The 20,906-nt window shown below is 37.2% G+C and overlaps 6 protein-coding genes across 6 annotated transcripts; 4 read left to right on the top strand and 2 right to left on the bottom strand.

Moving 5' to 3' along the window:
- Window positions 1-3,795: 3,795 nt before the first annotated feature.
- Window positions 3,796-5,736, top strand: EV154DRAFT_293210 (uncharacterized protein). The gene is made up of 5 exons (XM_051594817.1): window positions 3,796-4,059; window positions 4,118-4,444; window positions 4,501-4,610; window positions 4,665-4,803; window positions 4,896-5,736. The coding sequence occupies exons 1-5, from the start codon at window positions 3,970-3,972 to the stop codon at window positions 5,646-5,648; spliced, it is 1,419 nt and encodes a 472-aa protein (XP_051455372.1). The 5' UTR covers window positions 3,796-3,969; the 3' UTR covers window positions 5,649-5,736.
- Window positions 5,737-11,710: 5,974 nt separating this feature from the next.
- Window positions 11,711-14,721, top strand: EV154DRAFT_516032 (kinase-like domain-containing protein). Its single transcript, XM_051602333.1, has 5 exons — window positions 11,711-12,298; window positions 12,405-12,534; window positions 12,600-14,124; window positions 14,183-14,262; window positions 14,321-14,721. The coding sequence occupies exons 1-5, from the start codon at window positions 11,908-11,910 to the stop codon at window positions 14,454-14,456; spliced, it is 2,262 nt and encodes a 753-aa protein (XP_051455371.1). The 5' UTR covers window positions 11,711-11,907; the 3' UTR covers window positions 14,457-14,721.
- A 275-nt stretch (window positions 14,722-14,996) lies between these two features.
- Window positions 14,997-16,299, top strand: EV154DRAFT_447006 (uncharacterized protein). The gene is made up of 4 exons (XM_051597121.1): window positions 14,997-15,328; window positions 15,393-15,538; window positions 15,606-16,031; window positions 16,100-16,299. The coding sequence occupies exons 1-4, from the start codon at window positions 15,122-15,124 to the stop codon at window positions 16,197-16,199; spliced, it is 879 nt and encodes a 292-aa protein (XP_051455370.1). The 5' UTR covers window positions 14,997-15,121; the 3' UTR covers window positions 16,200-16,299.
- On the bottom strand, window positions 16,300-17,532 carry EV154DRAFT_516029 (ribonuclease H-like domain-containing protein). Its single transcript, XM_051602332.1, has 4 exons — window positions 17,229-17,532; window positions 17,045-17,171; window positions 16,901-16,988; window positions 16,300-16,844 (listed from the first exon to the last, which is right to left on the bottom strand). Exons 1-4 carry the CDS (start codon window positions 17,467-17,469, stop codon window positions 16,317-16,319), a joined length of 984 nt encoding a protein of 327 aa, XP_051455369.1. The 5' UTR covers window positions 17,470-17,532; the 3' UTR covers window positions 16,300-16,316.
- A 38-nt stretch (window positions 17,533-17,570) lies between these two features.
- On the top strand, window positions 17,571-18,437 carry EV154DRAFT_293103 (uncharacterized protein). Its single transcript, XM_051594816.1, has 2 exons — window positions 17,571-18,113; window positions 18,173-18,437. Exons 1-2 carry the CDS (start codon window positions 17,636-17,638, stop codon window positions 18,310-18,312), a joined length of 618 nt encoding a protein of 205 aa, XP_051455368.1. The 5' UTR covers window positions 17,571-17,635; the 3' UTR covers window positions 18,313-18,437.
- A 633-nt stretch (window positions 18,438-19,070) lies between these two features.
- On the bottom strand, window positions 19,071-20,859 carry EV154DRAFT_516027 (snRNA-activating protein of 50kDa MW C terminal-domain-containing protein). The gene is made up of 4 exons (XM_051602331.1): window positions 20,724-20,859; window positions 20,078-20,654; window positions 19,415-20,013; window positions 19,071-19,352 (listed from the first exon to the last, which is right to left on the bottom strand). The coding sequence occupies exons 1-4, from the start codon at window positions 20,834-20,836 to the stop codon at window positions 19,223-19,225; spliced, it is 1,419 nt and encodes a 472-aa protein (XP_051455367.1). The 5' UTR covers window positions 20,837-20,859; the 3' UTR covers window positions 19,071-19,222.
- Between the last annotated feature and the right edge of the window lie 47 nt (window positions 20,860-20,906).

The following is a 20,906-nucleotide window of genomic DNA, read 5'->3' as shown; positions in this document are numbered from 1 at the left end:
AAATAAGGTCAAGCGAAGTTCATTCGAAGCTGTGGTGATTGATAAAAATGTCACGTATAAAATAATGAGTTAATTTAACAATGTCTAATAGTAATTAGTGTATTATTATTCTCTTATTTTTCTATTGCAATTTAGTCTTTTCTCATTGACCAAACAAGAAGTATTAATGAAGTAATGTTTGAACTGGATGTTAACAATACGCTCCCCTCTCTAAACCTTCCAAGTCTGCCCAATGCCTCTGCCTCAACAATCCCCACCTCCTATATATTTTGGGAGACCAAGTGCAATAATGAGCCTGCTTAAAAATAATCTTCCATAATCATGTAAATAAAGTATCTGTAGCTTCTTGTTCAATCCTGTCCAAATAATATCTGCTTTTTCCGAATTTTTAGAGCCTAGTTCCTGCACGAATCAACTGGTGTGCACTTCATTGTTGCGACTAAGTATGAGTTTTTGTCTGAAAAAGATTGTGGCTATTCCCCTCTTGATTCGTGGCTTCACTTTCATCTTTGTCGTCTTCTTTGGAAAAACCTTAAGCTCGATGCAGCTGTATTTTTGAGAAGAGGGTAAACGATTATGGATCTCATGCTTAATAAACTTTGCGCTTATACGGCACAGGAGGCACTGTAGTACTTGAATAAAAAAAAATATTTACGTGCATTCAATTTCTTTGATTTTCGTTTTTACTTCAAGTTTATTTTCAAAGCGTAACACTGTAATTTCTTATTATCCGCCCTTTTGCATTGGAACGACTGTATTCTAAACATATGTTTATTACAATTAAAAGTAAAATAATAAAGCGCCCTGAAGATATCTATTCCAATAAAGGTTTGGATACTTCACTCAATATATTTACAAAACGGAGATAGAAGCTTGCCGATTTCTCATCCAAATAATTTTTAAAATGCATAAGCTTGCTTACAGACAACGTGCATCTCAATTTAAGGGGTCATAGCGAACGTTAATTATAGCTTGACATGAATTTGTCAAACTCAACACAAATTTAACTACTAGTGCACAAGACACATATTCAATAACAGACATCAAACCTGATGAATTTTTGTTGAAATTCTTTAGTAATTCCAAACCCAAGAACCTGTCAGAAATGTCTAAAAGGGTTAAAATTTAAATTCTCAGTAGGCAGTAGCTCTAAGTTATGATTTAAAAAAGAGTTTCATCGCCCACTAGTGTTGAAAGAAGCTCTTTTCTCTTGCATGACACGATTCAGTTATTGTATCATCAAAAGGAAGCCGTAAGGGGAGCTTATACGGAAGCTAGCTATCAAAATTTTGAGTGTGCTTGTCCGAAACCTTCTTGCCATTTAATCACCCCCAACAACGTCTATAATGTAAAGATGAGACTTTTCTGACCCAACAATTCCTTTTACCATCTTTATTACCAAAGAAAATCTACAGTTGGTCTTTTAATCTCGTTGTCAATTTGATCCCGATGATCTTGTCGTGTTTACAGCGTCACCCAAAAAATGACCTATATACAGTGTATAAATCTTCATATACAGCAAACTCGTAATTGCCTTTAAGGTAAAAATTTTGTTAAAGTATGTCTGTATGGGTTTCTTGGAAGATGCTATACTATTTTCCAGTTCCAGTTTTTTCTTTTTCGAAATGATGGATTCACAACCTCGTGTGAGGAGGTTACATGATGTGCATGCTAATTGTATAAGATATAACGCAAAATGTAGTCCTGCTATCAGACTGATTGTATAACAATACATCAAAGAAAATTAAGGACCCGGTGACCCTATAAGTAAATATCAGTCCACATGATTGATGGTCTGTTTGGCAAGTTAAAGCTTTTAATGATAAAAGGAATGACCAGATAAATGAAGTCCTCGTTAATTCAAATAGCCATACAGAAAATACATCTCTTTTTTAATGATCGGCGTCGTATACTTTTATCTTTAAAACTCTTCACGTCATGAAGAATTTTCAGCTTACAAAATTAAGATAGCAATCACGATCAACATTATATAAATATACAAGCATCGTTTGTAATAGACAACGTGCTCTTTGTGTTTGGAAGAGATGGAACAATCGCGCACTCTTCAATAAAATTTGTAAATAATGCAGGATTTGATCGCAATAATTTTAAAGTTTATACCGTATTATTGATAGGTATTTAAAACGTGGTCTGAACCAAACATTGTTTTTGTTCCTATCCTGCAATAGACTATCGGGACTTACACTTAGAAAAAATTTACCCGTAACAAGTTTTTTTTTATAGATGTATGAGGCTCTGTTATTTTATTATTTTATTTTTTATGAAACTAACTACAAATATACCTTTATTCTGAATGGGCTGAAAAATTGGATCCGTTAAAATTAATTGCAGTGTATAATAGATTACCTTTTCTAATCTGGTGGCACACAAATGACCTTATCGATCTAAGCATGTGGGTTGTATTTATATTAAAAATAACACCAATTTTATCGATATTGTGCTACCAGTTAATAGCATACTTCTTTTCAAATTTTTACAGTGGCTATCTATTAGCACGGTATAATAAACTCTTACTTGAAAAAAAAAAATGGGAAAATAAGCCTGTACGTAATTCTTGTCCTACAACTAACGTTCGTATTACTGTACTGAATTTCCCGAAAAGTCGCCAGCAATTTTATTTTTGAAAATGAAAGACAAGTAATCACTTTACTATAGTTTGTTCACCTAAAACATTTTTTCCATGGAAATACATTGAGGAACGAAGCTAGCTGGATGTTGACTCTATCCACGACAATCCTGCAAAATTACATTTGAAACTGATTCCATAATTCGAGGAGTCAAAAGATCGCCTTTGTCTAAAGGGATCCTTTAGATACCACTTTTCACCTTCGACCAAAATTCCTTAATAGGATTGGGGGAAGGGAATATGAAGACAAATAGACGAATTTATAGCTTCTTTCATCGATTGAAGCTCTGATGGAAATTTTTTTGTGCATTATTTATTACCGTCTGTATTCCATTTCTACATAAACAGTCCATCATGAATTTAAGATAGCTCATAAAATGAGATGATCTTGTTCCCACTCTACCATTTACGACAACCTTATTTAGTCATTTATCTTTCTTTCTTTTTGCTGCTCGTTGTTGAGGTAGGTGTAATATCGTAGATATCAAAATAGACTATAGAATTATCAAAGTAAAGATAACCTTTTATTAAGAGTTGAATGAGCTCGTATTAATACTTTTACGAAGCTGTGTCAATACTAATGGTGGATCCAATTGGGATTACTAGCTATTCAATCGTTTCTACATTTGATTTGAATAAATGTTTATTCATGTATTCTTATTCGTTCATAGCAATCTTTTCCTTGATCACGATCTCCAGTCTGTCTACTGAGATCTAATATTTTATTCTATTGTTTTTATAATTTAATACATCTGCGATACAACAGTGAGCTTTCTTGAAGATACGTCAATAACACCATCAGTTAAAATTCCGCCCGGAATTGTGATTGAAGCGCTGCGAGAGGTGGGTACAATTGCTTCAGCAGGCTTGTCTTTCTTTGGCCAACCTCTATTATGGGCGATAATTATATCAAATTCTGCTTGGTCTATTAATTCTCAATTTTTTAAAAAGTCAACCCGATCCTAGGCCATGGCTACGTGCACTTGGGCTGTCCCTAAGAGACCCGTTGATTTTTTTTACAATTATTTAAATAAAGCTTGTTTTGTATTACCGCTGACAAAATTCAAGCAGCGGCCTGACTTGGTTCGCAATATAAATTGTGTAATTTTAAGTACAGGTGTAGTTTTATTACTACTATTTTGAAAATACATGTTTTGCTAGAATGACTTTTTATATTTATTATTGAAGCGAGCACTGGGCTCAAATGGATGGCGTTTTCTAGTATACATCCGTGACTGCGAACGCGTCCTATAAATTTGACATTTTTTTTTTTTTTTTTTTTTTATCTTTTTACTTTATCTTTATCTCTATTATACCAAAGAATGAATATTCTTCAGAACAGAATCGAAACATTCAAAACCAGTATGGTTAAATGGCCCCATACTGGCAGCCAATATAATAAGATAGAAACGGTAAAGTGGTATTTATAATGAGCTATACCCGAGAACTCACTGCTTCTTTAAAATTCAGTTTGCTAAAGCTGGTTTCTATTTTGTCCGTCGCCCTAAATACCCGGACAGCCTTCGTTGTTTCATGTGTGATATCGAGTTAAGCAACTGGAGACCTGGACAATCACCTTTCTCTCGACACACACAGGAATCGCCTACTTGCGCTTTGCAATGGTTAAATTACCCTGATCTCAACAGGAAACTGCTTGCAGTTAATAAAAAGGACCCAGCAACAGACCCAAGAGGTGCAACGATGAGAACTGCTCGCTTGGCTACGTTTATCAATCATAACTTCTGGCCTCCTAACAAGGACATGTTACCAAAGAAAAAATACCCAAGTGGTAACAAGGTAAACGTGACTCTCTTCATTTTGCTCATATGCGAATATTAATGTATCATAAATAGCTTGCCGATGCGGGATTTATCTTCTCACCTACACCAACGCAAGCCTCAAGAATCAGATGCCTTTATTGCAGAATAACTATTGAGGAGCCTTCTGCTAATGAGAATTTATTGTAAGAATAATTATATTATCGCTTTGGTTCTTAAGTAACTTACATTTTATTTAGACATAAGCACCAAGAGTTATCAAATGGTTGCGAGTTCTTTAGTTTAACTCCCAATATGCGTGCAACAAGGAGTCGTAGAGACACTATTGACAGCACCCATAGTCACGATACGTTTTCTACTGCGCAAAGTCATCCAATGGTAATATTCCTTTTAATTAAAAAGCACACCGTTTTTCTCATTACGAGCCATCCTTTTTTTTTTTTTTTTTTTTTTTTTTTATATATATATAGGATATTGGCACCAATACTGAACAAAAGAAGCGCAAGCCAAGTATCAAATCAAATCAACCATCCAGCCAAGACTATAAACAATCCACAGATGTCAAACAGAAGACTAAACGACAACGAACAGTCAAGGGGAAACCAGAAGACAGTTCTATCGCCACTGTAGACAGTCTTATTGATGCAGAGCCGATCAAAATTGTAAGTCGAAAAAAGTCCACTGAAGCATCTGCTACTGCGCAATCAATCGCAAGTCACAAAGGCGGAATTTCAAAAAACCGAACTGGACCAGCAGATGTATGGGATATTGATCATATGTTTTCTTTACCACCCATTTCGCGTCGCTCAGCTGTCACATTTGGAAAATCTACTGGTCGCAGAACATTAACATCTGCAAAGATCTCAGAAGCAGGAGTGAACATCTTCGCCAACCTGAAGACACCACTCATTGCCAAGTCAGTCGAGGACGAAAGCAAGCCCATTACATCACCTAGCAATCATACCCTCGCTACTACTACAAAACTTACTGATGAAGTAGATACTCTTGTCCAATACAAGAAATCAAGCAGAAGGGAAGATGAAATTCCTGCTCAATCCAGAACAGCCAAAAAGCGAAGCCTTTCTTCTTCGAGCAACACCCCAAACACTAATAAGCACCTTCGCCTCAAAGTAGTAGTAGACACAAAAGCAGTAAGTCCACAACCAACAACCGAGGATATATTTGCTGATAACGTACCTGTAAAGGTAATAATAAAAGAATAAAAGGCTAAGATAACAGGAGACTAATACTTTTTTTTAAAAAAAAAAATAGAGAGATAAAGGAAAGGGTCGTGCTGTTGAACATACCATTACTCCATCAGCTCCGCAAAGAAAGAAACTTAGCTTGTCAAAGTCCAAGAACAAGAAGATCCTATCCCGATCACCTACATCTGATACCATGGACCATAATGACTTACCATCTTCCAGTAGTCATCACCCTCAAAGATCGTTCGTTGGATCCAGCACATCTGCTCCAGAAGTGGAAATGGTACCTGTGATCAAAATCAAAAAGTACCAAATGCCAGAAGGCTTTATCGCGAGTTCCCCTCTTTCTTCCCCGCGAATACCTTCCGCAGAAGACAAAGCAGATGTTGCAGCACTCGCTGATTGCTCTACTGTAAGCAAGAGCCCATCGCCATTGCATAACAGCCATGATTCACCAGTGTTGGGCGAGTTTTTATCTCCTTCACCCGTTCTTGAGGAATTTGGTCAGCCATCAATTGGGGAATTACCATGTGATGATAATTATGTATATGATGAGGTTGATTTGAACATATTGGAAGATGCTAAAAGAGCCGAGGAGATGATTACTAATAATCAAGATCCTTTCGCATCCGAACGACAACGAAGTTTTTCTCCAATCCCTTTGCATGTCGAATCTGAACATTGTTACGATTTATCGCAGGATGACATTGGATCAGGCCTTTTAAATTCGCCACCACGATCAGCAGTAGCCAATATGAGCTTCATGCAATCAACGCCTTCAACGGCAGGCAATAATCGTGGAGTAAGCGCATTAGAGCTCTTTGGGCCCAACCCATTATCGCCCATAACTCATTTGCCTATGCCTAATAACGATCGTATCTTGCAATATACCCCTGCGATTGAACAAAGTGGTCGAACAAGACGAATCTTTGAAATTGATGAGGAGATAAGGGAGACAGCTGAGATACATCAGATGGCAACAAAACCTGATGTTGACAAAATATCGGCTGCTGGTGAGATTGATCCTGGTGTAGAGGATGATCATGCTGAAGTAGTGGCTAGTCCAGCTAGGGAATCCAGTAATGCAATGAAGGATCTTGCTGGAGCAGTGAATGATAAGACCAGGACTGATGGGATGTTAGGGCGTATTAAGGGTATCACTGCCACCACCTCTCACTATTTATGGAAACAAGCAAATAGTGTACTTGATAAGCTAGATGAATTTGAGGAGCATATGCGACGCCGCTATCATGATCTTGGAATCGATGATGTCTAAAAAGAACAAAAACAAATATTCACTGTGAATATTGATTTTCGCATTTTTTTTAAAAAAAAAAAACCAAAAATAAAGTACTATGGAATTTGTAATATCTTAAGGTCTTCTCACTATAGAGCTTCAGAAGCAGTAGATCAAGTGCGCGTGTTGCTATGGCCGTACCTGATATATACTTTAAGGCCTTTTTTTTTTTTTAAAAAAAAAAAAAAAAAAAAAAAAAAAAAAAAAAAAAAAAAAAAAAAAAAAGACAATATCGACGGGAAGTACCTGGAATACCATCCAATCTTCACCTTCTTTCGATTGTGCTATCTATAAAGCAACAGAGGCAGTAGGCCTCTATTGTTAATGACAGCACGTATTCTCAATGGAGATGAGAATGAAGAAAAAACGACAAGTGTTGAAACGTGAGCTGTTTTATAACTACGCCACGAGCGTTACACAGCGCCAAGACTTACTTTCTTTACTTGCAGCTGCAGTGTAAACGGAAGCATGACAAAGTACAGATATCACTTTTTTGATTGGTCCCCCGTATTTTTAAACTAGGCGGATTAGCATACGGGAAAGTGTCGTCAATCTATTCGTAATACAGGCTTTTATCTTATACGGCACCATGCAGAATATTTAAAATTAAAGGCACACTCGCTGCACAATACAACACATTCACACCCATAGAGTTTTTCGGACGTTCAAAGCTCAATTTTTTTGGTTAATCTTAATATGGACATTGTCGGGTTATAGAATTTTTTGTATTTCGGTGGAACCGTTTTTGCCAAAATAAAAATGGTTCAAATTGTTTAAAAATAATTATTTTGATTGGATAGAATTATAGGCTTAAAATGTAGATTTTATTTAAAAAAAAATAATGGATGGCTTGGATGCCATACAGCCTTGCCAGCCATTGGAAATCCCTTCAGGATGGTGTAAAAAATGCATAAATTTAATCCACTACTCCCAGAAGACTGTAAGACAGTATGCATTGTTCTATAGAGCATGTATAGCCAGATGCGTACAACAAACCTATAAAAAAATAGTTAGTAAATGATACTGGAATAGTTGAATAAAAATCACTTTACCTTATTTCTTGTGCCGTTCAGAGTAATCCGTATTTGACTAAAGAAGTATGAACGTTAATGCATGTTGTTTGTACACGAAAAGCAATAGACTTACCTCACTTCATTACGCGTTAAATCTGTTATAAAAAATTTTTTTAGTCTTCATTTGAACAAAAAAAAAAGTGCTAGCAATATACCTTCCACATAGATGGGTCAGTTATGAGTGTACTATTGAGCATAAAAGTGAAAAACTATAAGATAGATAGCTTTAGCGTTTATAAAGGGAATAAGAGAAAATAACTTACCAAGTTAAAAAGTTAAAGAAACGGAAAGAAAGACATGAAGAAAAAAAAAGAAGCTAAAAGAAAAAGAACCTGCTGGAAATAGCTGTAGTTCAAAATTCTGGTCTAAACCTTTGCATATAAAAAACCTCTAAGTCAAAAAAAAAAAAACTATATCTCTATCTCTTTTACTTCCTGAATTATGAATACTCAACCTGAACAAACCAACGAAACCGAAAACCCCTATCGTTGCGATTTCAATGAATGTGGCAAGCGCTTCCGGCATCCAAGCGCCCTTACACGTCATAAAAAATCACATAAAATTACCGAAGCCTTCACTTTTAAGGCACCCATTACCCCAAGCAACACGGCCTTCAGGCGAGTGAATGGACCAGAAGTTACTGCATTACCTGAGTCGATTAGATCTACTCGCATCAGTCTGGATCGTATGGTGTTTCATCAAGAGGACGAATCTGAATGCCAAGATTACAGTGACGAGGAAGACGACGAGGACGAAGATGAACCTTTTGATGAAGACATTGAATTCACTGAATCCATTGTTGATGAACCGGAAGCTGTAGTCGACGAAATCGAGGATCAAACACCCATAGTTGTCAACGGCGAGTTTTTTCCTTTCAGGGATAAGATACATCAATTGATGTATCAATTCTATTATCGGTCTGGGGGTGACATATCTCAAAGTTTGATGAAAGATATTGTGAAGCTTGTCAAGGACGTCACTGAAGCCAAGGTTGCCTATCCCGAAGCCAAAGTACCTGCAGCTGATCTCATATTCAACTTTGATGATTCAAGAAGAACAAGAAACCAGATTCCCTTGCTCAGACAGACGAAGCACTACGTCAAGGTTCAGAAAAAGGTGAATGGTCAAGAAGTCGAAGAAGATCTCCCGTTCTATATGAATCCTCCCTCCGAAGTCTTGAAGTTGTTGGTTGCAAACCCTTCTGTCACTGATCATTTATCAAAACTTCCTGATCATACAGAGGGCGAGCTTGTCGATAGTTACCAGTCGAACAAATGGCGTACCCACAAGATGTTTCAACATCCAATGGTCTCTGTCATAATCAACAACATCCCAAAGGATATCTGGGTTGGTGATCTGATCAAAACAGGTCAAACTTTTGTGATTGTGGAGAGGTTTTATACCTTGAATCATTCAATCGTTATGGCTGAAGGTTACCAAGTTCTTCCCGTTGATGGTAGGTTATACCTCCACAACATGCCCAGGAAAGTTTCTGTCGAAGTGAATCTCATTTCAAGCATTTTGTGTGATCGCCCGGAAACTTTGTCATTGGATTTCGAACGTAATGTGCTGGATGACTCTAATCTCCTTAGAGCTTCTAGTACCATTATTAGTAGATTGAAAATGCCAAATCCTTTGAAGCGCCCCTCTCCTTCTTCTGCTCGTAAATTCAAGCCCGTTAAGGTTATTCCCCTGAATTTCTTTACTGATGATATGAGTGGAAATCGAACCAAGAAACACAACAAGTTTGATAGTTGGATTATGGTACCCGCCGCTTTGCCTCTTGCTGAACGACATGCACTTGAGAATACAGCCTTCATCTGTACAGATCATTTGCTGTCAGCAATGCAAATGCTTCCTGCTATTGTTGAAGATCTTTTGTTGTTGGAGAAAGGTGTGGAGATGTTTTTGCCTGGTGGTGAGGCTGTCGTTGTCGTTGCTCCGTTGCAATTTATCACTGCTGATAATGCGCGTCATTCGGAGCTTGCCTCTAGTCGCGGTGCCATTTCAAAGATGCCATGCCGAAAGTGTGTTTGGGAATTAAAAACCCCAGCTCGACTTGATGGCAGTGATTATCGTTGTGACCCTCGCTCTGAAAAAGTGGTTGCAGATATGTACGCGCGATATTTGGCTTCTGGCGGTGACAAGACTTTGTTGGTAAATGTCGATACTGGTTACAAACTTGTTGGTGGTCAGGCTCTGGTAGACCTTCAATCGTTCGATACGATGTTGGATTGTCCAATCGAGCTCCTTCATACGATAATGCTTGGTGTCGGCAAAGCCTTGGTAAAAACATTGTTGCAAGACCATCTGAATCCAACTGAGAAAAGTATCCTCGAAACAAGATTGCATGGTTACGTTAGCAAAGGGTTTACCCGAAAGCTGCGTTCATCATTGCGTCTTCATGGATCTTTCTTAGGTAGGGATTACAAAATCCTCGTTCAGCAAGTACCAATTCTGTTGAATCAATTGATCTGTTCTGGTGAAATTCGACGTGATGACGGTGTTCTCTTGATCAAGACCTGCTTTGAAAATTTGGGCAAGTTAGCTTCGCTTTCTTATATCAGCAAAATCAAGCATAAGTCTGATTCGTACCTGAAGTATGTGGAGTTCACTTACAATGATCTTCGTGTCTCGGTGATGGAGCATGATGCTTACATGAAGCGAAAGTATCCTAACAGAAGGGGTGGCTCCGTTTATAACTCCAGTAAAATGCACATCATGCATCATCTTGTTGATGATATTTATCGATTTGGATCCCCAATCTTTTATGAAACTGAGAAGGGTGAGCAATTTAATAAATTCATTCGAGAGTGTCTGTTTCGTACCAACAGACATAATCCTTCAAGAGATGCCGCTGTTGCTTTTGCAAAGAGGTTGATGGCTCGACATGTATTGACTGGTGGTTCTTGGTTGGTGGCAGGCCAGGATTATCCAGTTAAAGCTTCAAACAAAGTCCTCGAGGTTGCTGTGTCCTTCAAGTCTACTATTAGAGACTTTGTTGATAATGACGATGATGACAAGACCATGAAAGTTGGCTCAACCGGAATTTTTCAAAACGGAAACAACCTCTTTATCGGTGAAGTCGTCAAAATCGATGCGTTGACTGGTGCTCCCACCATCGTTGAATACGCTCTTTGGTGTGAACGTGGACCTGTGACAAGATTTGAACTTCTAAGCCAGTCCGACGGTTTAAACTCCTGCGTTTATTACGTTTGTAACAAAGACAATGGAGGAAATCTTGTTGTTGAAAAGCTGTTGCGGACGAAGTCGACATACAGAGAAACAGAGTGTCAGTTCGTGGAGATGCTTGATTTTTCAAGAAAGATGAACCCTCGTTTCAACTTAATCAACACCAGCAAGTTTGGCACCTTCTGGTGGGCATTGTCTCATAAAGTTAAAAATTTATAAAATTTGTCTTAATAAAAAATCATGTTCATGTACATGTTAATTTCGCCATGTTAATTTTTACTTAGAAGTTTTTTTTTTTTTTTTTTTTTTTTTCGTTATTTCATTGGATGAAATGATTTTAAAAGCATAATTGTTTCCCAGAAGAGACTATCTACAAATTGAGCTAAGAAGATTTGGTGGGCTGGCTATTTTATTGGACGAAAGATTTTAAAAATAAAGTTTACATTCAGATGAGGGCACCTTACTATATAAGTTGAGGAGACTCAGTTGGTGTGTTGGCTCAATTTTTATTTTATTACAGTTTTTATCATTGGTGAATAAACTAAACATGATAAGCTAGGAAAAAGAAGGTCTCGTATTTGGCATACAAAAAAGAATAAAAAGTGGGTTATTTGTCTCAGCCTTCTTTTTTTTTTATTATTTATTTTTATTTTTTATTCTAACTATTTTTAATCAGGTAAAAGAAAGTCGTATTGCCATTCCTTTTCTCAAAAACATGTCCTCAAGAAAGAACTCTTGCAATTTTGACATTAGTCAGTATATACCCAAACGAACGTCTTCCAATGGAACCAACGTGGTTAAAATGTTGGAGGCGTTTCAACCAACATTAAAGCAAAGGAATGATTCAATATGTTCCAGCAGCTCTAGAATTACTGTTTCCAACCCAGACATATTCTCTCGACTGTTGGGCAAGAGGCTATCTTTGCCTACCACCTTATCCCAAGATAGAAGGATTCAAGTTACTTTGGATGCAGATACTTTCATCAGGCTATGGATCAAACACCTCAGCAACTCACTCGATATCAAATTAGCTGTATTGTACAAACTGGCTGTTCATGCTGACCCAGACTATTTTTTGTTTTACCACGAGAATGGTAGACAGTCAAGTAAAATCTATCCACAATCAAACCCGTCCCTTCACTTTTGATTAACTCCGTCTTTTCTTTTTTTTTTTTTTTTTTTTTTTTTTTGTGCCTATTTTATTTTCTTTAGCTATTCCTTTAAATGACGATGAGCTGGTCTATATTTGTCAGATATCCGATGATAACCGCACCAACAGAGTACTCGTTGCGCCCATAAATGGTTTCATGTTAGTTCCACGGCAAAGAGATGATTATTCTGGGTAATTTATTTATATATATATATATATTTATATGACTACTAATTTACCTTTTAAACATATTACAGATCAAACTACTACGTTCTGAAAAGTACCGTAGTAGATAGTCCTACGGATACTCAATTGAGTGATCCAGACACTATATCTTTACCTTCCTCCACTGTCTCTTCTAATGAAATTTGGACTACTAGACCATCTTCTTCTACCGTATCCTCCAATGAACTTTGGGCTATTAAACCATCATCGTCAGCCTCTTCAAGACCCTCATTGCCTTCAAGTGAACTCTGGGCTACAAAACCATTAATATCTTCAAGTGATCTTTGGGCGACAAAGCCATCTTTACCATCATCTGACCTTTGGGCCACTGTGCCTTCCACATTAACTGAAACAAGAAGACCCTCGGCTTCTGTATTATGGCCTGTAGAAGATCAAACAAACATCCCGGTGGAAGGTATATCTCTTTATGATCCTCCCACTCCCCAAAACGATGGCCCAATTATGGAATTCCCAACAAATGATACACTACCATCCCCTGTTTCTGATAAACCACAAACATCCGAATCAACGTCAGAAGAAGCAATTGTTATGTTTGGTGAAAGACCTTCAGTGGAAAAGCTCTACAGAGATATTGACAAATATTTACCTGGACACGACCTTGATAAAGAAATCCTTGTGGAGCCGGCACCACCAATTACAGCCATTTCTCCTGTGGTGTCAAGAAGGTTATTGGGCCACAGACAATCAGTCCGTGTGGTTGCCAAACAAGCACACCAGAGATGGAGACAGGCAACGACCAATGTCATGATGGTAAATACATTACTCAGAAGAAAGAGTACAAAAATGTGGGATAGACCTGTGGAACGTGTTAAGCCTGGTGAAGAAACTATCATTGTTGCTACAGATACACTTACACCAACAAAGTTTCGATGGATGCGTGGTAACCTGATTGGAAGAGGATCATTTGGTCGTGTCTATCATGCTCTCAATATTGCTGCTGGTGAATGGATTGCTGTCAAGCAACTTGATATGGCTGTAACTGCATCCGATCATCGTAACCAAGAACTACAAGATCGTTCCGATGCATTGTATAGGGAAATTCGCTTATTGAAAGATTTGGATCATGAAAATATTGTTCAATACATTGGTTATGATTCTGATCTGAAGGAAGGACATACATACATCTTTTTAGAATATGTTCCTGGTGGTAGTATCAGTGGTCTGTTACATCAATACCAGTCCTTTGATGAACCACTGGTAAAGTTCTTTACTCGACAAATCCTTTGTGGTCTCGAATATTTACACGACAAGAATATTCTCCATCGTGATATTAAAGGTGGTAATGTCTTGATTGATTTAGACGGTGTCTGCAAAATTACAGATTTCGGCCTATCCAAGAATCAGAAACAAGGTGTTTATGATCCCGTCTCAGATCACACAAACATGAAGGGGACAATCTTTTGGATGGCTCCTGAAGTCCTGTCAGAAAATTACAGCGCAAAGGTGGATGTTTGGAGTCTTGGTTGTACAGTTTTAGAAATGGTAACTGGTAGACATCCGTGGACGGAATTGACTACCTTGGCCGCCCTGTACCAAGTATGTAAAGAAAAAATTAATTTGAAATGTCCATAATTAATAATAAGTTATATCTTAGATCGGTTCGCACAAGGCCCCAGAAATACCTTCCCACCTTTCAGATGAAGCCAAAGACTTTTTGCAGTTGTGCCTCAAGATGTATGATATTCCTTATAAAATTTAAACGATTATATGTTAACCTTGTTTTTAAATATAGCAAACCCGAAGACAGGCCAACAGCAAGCGAACTATTACAGCATCCTTTTGTCCAGCCTGATCCCACGTATGACTTTAAAACATCCTTAAAAATGCAAAAGAAAAAAGAGGAGGTGCCATACCCTACCAACTTTTAATTTCCTATACCACCATCGCTATCTTATTACCATTACTACTCTATACATAAATAAATATACAATACTGTCATCAGTTCTGGGTTCGATGAAATGCGATAAACACGAGCATATTATCCCCGACTATGTGTTTAAAATGTCTTGAAATTTAATTTTGAAAAGCTTGGCAAGCTCTCGATCTTCATAACGTTTGCTGTCTTGCTTTCATGTAACCTATTAGAGGTTGCACATAGCCAAAAGTAGCACAACAAACGCACGACTAGGCATTTATACCTCGGATTGCCTTTGTTCATCGCTAGCAAGTTGACGTTTTGTAGCCTTATTGCCTAAATATATTACTTTCTTTTATAAAACTGTTGCCACAAATTGTGCATTTGAGTATCCAAATACTCACATGCTTAATTGATGCTGCTAGTTACACGGAACGGAAGTACGGCGTTATTAAAGGTGACCACGGAAATGCAACTCTTTTTTTTTTTTTGTTGAACATCAATTACTTTTTCTATCCCGGCCCGAAAGTGACGTCGAGATCTCAGCTGTTGAGTTCAATTGGCGGTACCTGTGATTGTAGAAAGTATAAATATATATATATTTTTTTTTATTGTCAATAGTTGCTTCTCCTTTTAGATCTACTTTTTTTTTAAAAAAAAAATTGAGAGCACAATAGAATGGAGGCTCTATTACAAAATTCTACTTCCTCAGTAGAATTGAACTGGCTCGAAGCTAAATGGGATGGCATGTACGAAGGCCGAAACCCTTTGGTTGTCACTGGTATTTTCGCCTTCTTGATGCACGAAGTTGTCTATTTTGGCCGTTTTATTCCTTTCTTGATTTGCGACTTTATCCCATATTTTCAAAAGTACAAATTACAAGAGGTAACATGATGACAGATGATGATGATGACGAGAATCGATGATGACTAACATGTGCGCACAATAGAACAAAGTAAACTCCAACGAAGATTATTGGAACTGTACTAAAAAAGTGCTCTATGCTCACTTCGTATTTGAAGGCCCCTTGATCTTTCTCTTTCATCCCATGGCTACCTTATTAGGTATGAAAGTTTCTGCACCCTTCCCCGCTTGGTAAAACAAAAAAAACTCCCCCCCCCCAAAAAAAAAAAAAATTAATTATGTAATTTTCGTTACCTAGGCAACAAATGGCTCCTCAATTAGCTATTTTCTTTTTATTCGAGGACTTTTACCACTATCACATGCATAGATTCATGCATTGGCCACCATTCTACAAGAAAATTCACAAGGTTCATCACGAGTATGCCGCACCTTTTGGTATTGCTGCTGAATACGCTCATCCTGTTGAAACCATGATTTTAGGCTTTGGTACCATTTGTGGACCTTTGATCTACCACGCCTTTTCTTCCTTGGTATTTGATTTAGGCTCTGCTTGGGATCTCCATTTAGTCACTATGCTCTTGTGGATTGTCTTGCGTCTTTTCCAAGCAATTGATGCTCATTCCGGTTACGATTTCCCTTGGTCTCTTTGTAATTGGGTCCCCTTCTGGGCTGGTGCTGACCATCACGATTATCATCATCAAGCTTTCATTGGAAATTACGCATCGTAAGTAAACATGCTATCAATTTAATTAATCATCAAACTAATCATATAATAATTTCTATTCAAAAAAGATCTTTCCGTATTTGGGATTACGTTTTCGGCACTGATAAGAAATATCGTGCTTATCGTAAGCGTCAAGCAGAAGAGAAGCGTAAATTGAAGATGAAATAATTACATAAGAAAACAATAGATTGCAATAATATTAATACTAATAACCCCCTCTTTTACTCTACATAATAAAAAAATAACTACTGCATAATAATTTTCTCCTCCCCAAAAAAAAAGTTTTTATTCAAAATTGGTAGTGGTGTCCAAACTAAAATGTTGATTGATATTTCCTTTTTGGTGATGATTGTATTTTGAAGCTCTCTTTTTCTTTCTTTCACGTTGCGCTTCCTTCTCTTCTTGCAGTTGTTTAGCACGTTTCGTTGTTGGTTCTTGTTCATCATCTTCATCCTCAGACCATTCAATTGTTCTTGTCTGGATCATACGGTTTGAAATAGTCTTCCAGCTAAAACGCATGATACTGGGAAATCCAAAGAACTCATCTTCATTTTTATCCATCCATTTCACCGTGTTGGGATCAGAAGGATAGCCAGATCCGAAATCTTTGGGCACTTTACCTTCTAACGCAGTTTCTGTCCACTGCCAATTCTGAACAATTTGATCTCGGGTGACTTTGGCGCAAATACTGGCAGCACTGACAATGGGGTAAATCGAATCTGCTTTAGGTTCAATCGTAATAGCGATACCAGGAAAATGAGATGATAATTTGTTTTTATAGCTTTGTGAGGGTCCAACTGGATCGATATACATCTTTCATCACATTTAATACAAAGGATCGTTGTTACAAACTATATTGTTAATTTTACCTCTTCCACATTCACTTTTCTATCCAAGACTTGTCTGATTAATTTAATTGTTGCGTCATGAGACATCTCGTTCAAATTATATGCAGGCCTTTTATAAACTTGTCAGTTTCGGTTATACGTATATACATTTATATCATGTGCTACCTTCTAAACATGCCAGAGGAAATATCGCGGGGCGCGATCACGTATACTGCCCAACCGATCCAGTCTGCATTTGCTTCAATGAGTTTTGCCAACACGGTTCTTTTATCCTCTGTCAACTTTTTTGAATCTATGTATGCATGTCAGTAAGATCAAGAAACACGAGACACAAACAAAAGGTATATACCCATAAATCCAAGCTTCTTGAACTCTTGGTGACGAGACAATGGGCAGTAGCTCACTGCGTACACCAAGGGTCCTAAACAAGGTCCTCTACCAGCTTCATCGACACCTAAAACGCACGGCTCATTGATCTTGTTGGGTATGTTTTCAGCGATTAGAGTTGGTACTGGACTGTAGTATTCATACGACTTTGTCAAAGGCAAAGTGACAGAAGGCAATAAATATAATGGTGATGTGTTGGTCATTCTCAAAAAAGAAAAGAGAGATCTTGTTGTGCCTGCAATTAAGTCAGAGCAGCCAGGCAGTCACTAAAAAAATCATCTTCAGCTTCCGGACATCCAAAAGTTGATAATCCCTTGATGTTCAATTTGTTTTTCTGGTTGGGTTTTTACCTTTCAAACATAGATTGTAATGAATTTCTCTAATTCGAAACTGCTTCCAAGATTATTCAAGTCATTCAGCGCTCAAAAAATCTCGTCGTCATTGCTGTCTACTACAGTAAGACCCACACGCTTAGGCTTTAACAACGCAGCAACCGCAAGGGTGCCTGTCCATCGCTTTGTTCACTCTTCACCTAAAGAATACAATGGGGTACAATCAGCAGCTTACCATTTCAAAAGACAGCGCCATATGCCATACTTTTTAGAATATCTTATGTGGGTTGTATTCGGATCAGAGGCACTTCATCTTATCTGGCTTAAAATTGATATCAGAGAATACAAGGAAAAAATGCAGCATAAAACTAAATTATTGGAGGAAATCATAAAGCGTGTCGAAAATGGTGAAGTGATCGATGATAGTTTAAGGGAGGAAATTAAGATGGTGTTGATGAACAATAAGCATACTGGAGAATACCATGATGATATCGATGATGAATATTTGAACAGCTGTAGGTTATGTTTATAGTTCTTTGTTATTAATGCTTGTCACACTAACATGTCCGACTAGTAATTGCATCATCCGAACAAGCAGCAAAAGAAGCTCCCGAAAAAATCAAGAAACCTGTCACTGAATCAAAGTGGGTTGAGATCAAGGAAGAAGCTGGAAACGATCAAGATAAAAAGAAGAAGCAGCCCTTCTTCTTGTAAGAGAAACTCATGTACTATCTGTAAATAAATTTAATTGTAATAGACGACGTGTGTTCATTCATACTCAAAGCAGGGAAATGTGTTCTTTTGAAATATACAAGAGAATGTCTACACCCACGTCTTTTTTTTTTATAAAAAAAAGTTTACTTCAATTGACATCTATATCATGCTTCACTATTGATACATGCTGCTACTGAAATGCTGAATGAGAACGTATGTCGGCGATATTGAGTAGAACAGGTCGTTTAGAATCATTTTCATAACACACATCGAAAGTGCCTAATTCTTCGGTCCTTTTAGACAATCTTGCTGCATTTTCCTTGCTGTAGTCTTCACAAAAACACCTACAAATAGCTTGATCCTGATTTATGCCCATCAGATTATGGAACGAAAAAGCAGTTTAAATGATTCACTGAACCAGGTTCATATATTCATTGAGCCAGGTTCATTTTTTCATTGAACTCGGTTCATTTTTTCATTGAAAAAAAAACCCCCACTCATTGGATGAATCAAAGCCCTTTTTTGGAAAAAGCACGACACTGTTTTCCTGAACTGTGGAACACTCTTTTCTAAAAAACATACGGCACTTGAGATAATCGGAAACGAGAAGGTATGAGACTCTTTGACTCTTTTATTAGGTATTTTTTTACGTGGTGAACGAATTTGTTTCGGATTTTTTTTTTTATACATTTCGATCTAATATTTTCTGAAAATAGTGTATACATACGTATAATATACAAATCCTTATTTGACTTTTGCTTATTTATTAAATACTTAATTTAAAAGAGACCAAATGTCCAACTAGAGTTCATATTGTTTGATTGGTTCTCAAATTCTAATCAATGGCTGTAGAAGCACTATACAAAAAGCATTTTATTTATTTTTCACCCTGTAACAATAAGTAGTCCCGCTATATGCGGACAGTTCCTATATAATCAGTGGCTACCACATCAGAATGTTCATTATGAAAGGATACAAAGCACTTATCACAAAAATAACAGGGCGAAAACCCACTGAGAACCTCTTCCTCTGTTATTTTGCTACAAAATCGTTAATTATCAACTGAAAGAAAAAATAAATGACAGCTGAACATAGAACTCACGTTGCCGGAAAAATGGTGCACATAGAACATTTAAATCGATCGTATTTTAAGTTATGGGTTGTTCTCGGAAATTCAGACTTTGACTGATACTCCGAAGGAGAGAGTAACCTGACATCTTGGAATTGTAGCATATGCTCACAACCATCTTGATGTAAAAATACAAAAGGCTTATGGATATATATTGGTATATCTTTGACCACCGCATCTTCCATAGCCTTTTTTTCGTATTTGAATACCCCTTTATTTACACCTTTCCTGGTAAGCCATGATTTTATGAGTTCATCATAGTAATCATCTTGCTGTTGTAGTCTTGTATCTAAGTAGAATACATGATCCATGTATATAATCGATGGCGATAGCTTCTTTTCCGATGTATTAATGATCTCTCCCGTCGGAATTTGGCCTAGCTTATCACCGTTGGACAAGAAATCACTTAGACAATACATTGCATCACGAAAATCTGACAGTTTTTGAGAACCCAGAATTTCGATCTCTTGAAACTTCTTGTCCGTTTTTTGTGGGTTATATATAGTTATTGTGATTAAAGTATCCTCCAGAGACTTACTATCATCGCTTGTCACAGTGGTATGTGGTGTATACTGAAACCTCCAAAAAATATTATGTTAATATCTTATGCAATTCACTCTTAAAAATATATCGTACATTATCTTTAACGTATTTATAGGTACTGCTTTCACATTGTCTGGGCAAGAGCGTATAGAGATATTTTGGACCTATGCTTTTTAACAAACTCTGTTGAAAAAGTTTGGCAGTTTCTTTAAATGAATTTTCTAAAGGATCATCATCACCTTGCTGCTCGGTGTTTGTAGTGTTATTATCAGTAATGCATACAGATGGTAATGCAAGCTCAGAGTTAATGGTAGTGGGTGCTGTAATCGATTGTTGAAGTGGTTCTTCTATTTCAGGAGGAGGGCTGGTAGTTGGCATAGATAAATATTTTCTCTTTCTGGATGCGATAGGACTGATATATTCGTTTAGGTTGGTACGGCTTTCTTCCAGGTTTTTGATCCTTTCCCATTCCTCTTCTGCAATGGTGTTAACTGTGGAAACGTCTTTCGCCTGCGGTTTCTTTGTAGTGGTAAGATGCTGGTACTGCCTCACACGAGATATTCGTTCTTTCTCTGTTATTAAGGAATGAATATCGGTGGAAATGCGTGAGATCAAATCTGGGTCTTGGAATATTTCAGAAAGAGTTGCTAAATTGTATTTGGATTCCAATCTAATATAATAGTCAATTGAGTACTTGGCTAATGTACAATTATACAAATAAAAGAGATCGATTGTTTACACTCTGTCTTTATATTCATTCTTTTTTGCCTGAAACACTGGATCTTTTTCAATGGCTTCTTGCTGTTCAAACAGATCCTTAAAATTCAACGTCAATTGATTGGGTGTAGTCATTAATTGAAAATGTTCAACAGGTGAAAGCGGCATTTTATTCGTATCCTGAAATCAAATCTCTGTAACCTGA

The sequence above is a fragment of the Mucor mucedo genome (assembly GCF_025094135.1).
Source record: "Mucor mucedo strain NRRL 3635 chromosome Unknown EV154scaffold_77, whole genome shotgun sequence".
Classification (NCBI taxonomy): Eukaryota; Fungi; Mucoromycota; class Mucoromycetes; order Mucorales; family Mucoraceae; genus Mucor; species Mucor mucedo.
This window is presented reverse-complemented; position numbering and strand designations above follow the sequence as displayed.

What these genes read in the sequence shown, in the direction of transcription:
- EV154DRAFT_293210 (XM_051594817.1), top strand. Translation starts at nt 3,970, where the DNA reads ATGAATATTCTTCAGAACAGAATCGAAACATTCAAAACCAGTATGGTT. An exon ending in AATACCCAAGTGGTAACAAG is followed by an intron (nt 4,445 to 4,500) that starts GTAAACGTGACT and finishes TATCATAAATAG; the next exon opens with CTTGCCGATGCGGGATTTAT. An exon ending in CTGCGCAAAGTCATCCAATG is followed by an intron (nt 4,804 to 4,895) that starts GTAATATTCCTT and finishes ATATATATATAG; the next exon opens with GATATTGGCACCAATACTGA.
- EV154DRAFT_516032 (XM_051602333.1), top strand. Translation starts at nt 11,908, where the DNA reads ATGTCCTCAAGAAAGAACTCTTGCAATTTTGACATTAGTCAGTATATA. An exon ending in CGAGAATGGTAGACAGTCAA is followed by an intron (nt 12,299 to 12,404) that starts GTAAAATCTATC and finishes TATTTTCTTTAG; the next exon opens with CTATTCCTTTAAATGACGAT. An exon ending in TTGCAGTTGTGCCTCAAGAT is followed by an intron (nt 14,263 to 14,320) that starts GTATGATATTCC and finishes TTTTAAATATAG; the next exon opens with CAAACCCGAAGACAGGCCAA.
- EV154DRAFT_447006 (XM_051597121.1), top strand. Translation starts at nt 15,122, where the DNA reads ATGGAGGCTCTATTACAAAATTCTACTTCCTCAGTAGAATTGAACTGG. An exon ending in TCTGCACCCTTCCCCGCTTG is followed by an intron (nt 15,539 to 15,605) that starts GTAAAACAAAAA and finishes TTCGTTACCTAG; the next exon opens with GCAACAAATGGCTCCTCAAT. An exon ending in TTCATTGGAAATTACGCATC is followed by an intron (nt 16,032 to 16,099) that starts GTAAGTAAACAT and finishes TATTCAAAAAAG; the next exon opens with ATCTTTCCGTATTTGGGATT.
- EV154DRAFT_516029 (XM_051602332.1), bottom strand. Translation starts at nt 17,469, where the DNA reads ATGACCAACACATCACCATTATATTTATTGCCTTCTGTCACTTTGCCT. An exon ending in CAAGAAGCTTGGATTTATGG is followed by an intron (nt 17,172 to 17,228) that starts GTATATACCTTT and finishes ATGCATACATAG; the next exon opens with ATTCAAAAAAGTTGACAGAG. An exon ending in TCCTCTGGCATGTTTAGAAG is followed by an intron (nt 16,989 to 17,044) that starts GTAGCACATGAT and finishes AGTTTATAAAAG; the next exon opens with GCCTGCATATAATTTGAACG.
- EV154DRAFT_293103 (XM_051594816.1), top strand. Translation starts at nt 17,636, where the DNA reads ATGAATTTCTCTAATTCGAAACTGCTTCCAAGATTATTCAAGTCATTC. An exon ending in TGATGAATATTTGAACAGCT is followed by an intron (nt 18,114 to 18,172) that starts GTAGGTTATGTT and finishes ATGTCCGACTAG; the next exon opens with TAATTGCATCATCCGAACAA.
- EV154DRAFT_516027 (XM_051602331.1), bottom strand. Translation starts at nt 20,836, where the DNA reads ATGACTACACCCAATCAATTGACGTTGAATTTTAAGGATCTGTTTGAA. An exon ending in AATGAATATAAAGACAGAGT is followed by an intron (nt 20,655 to 20,723) that starts GTAAACAATCGA and finishes CTATTATATTAG; the next exon opens with ATTGGAATCCAAATACAATT. An exon ending in ATAAATACGTTAAAGATAAT is followed by an intron (nt 20,014 to 20,077) that starts GTACGATATATT and finishes TGGAGGTTTCAG; the next exon opens with TATACACCACATACCACTGT.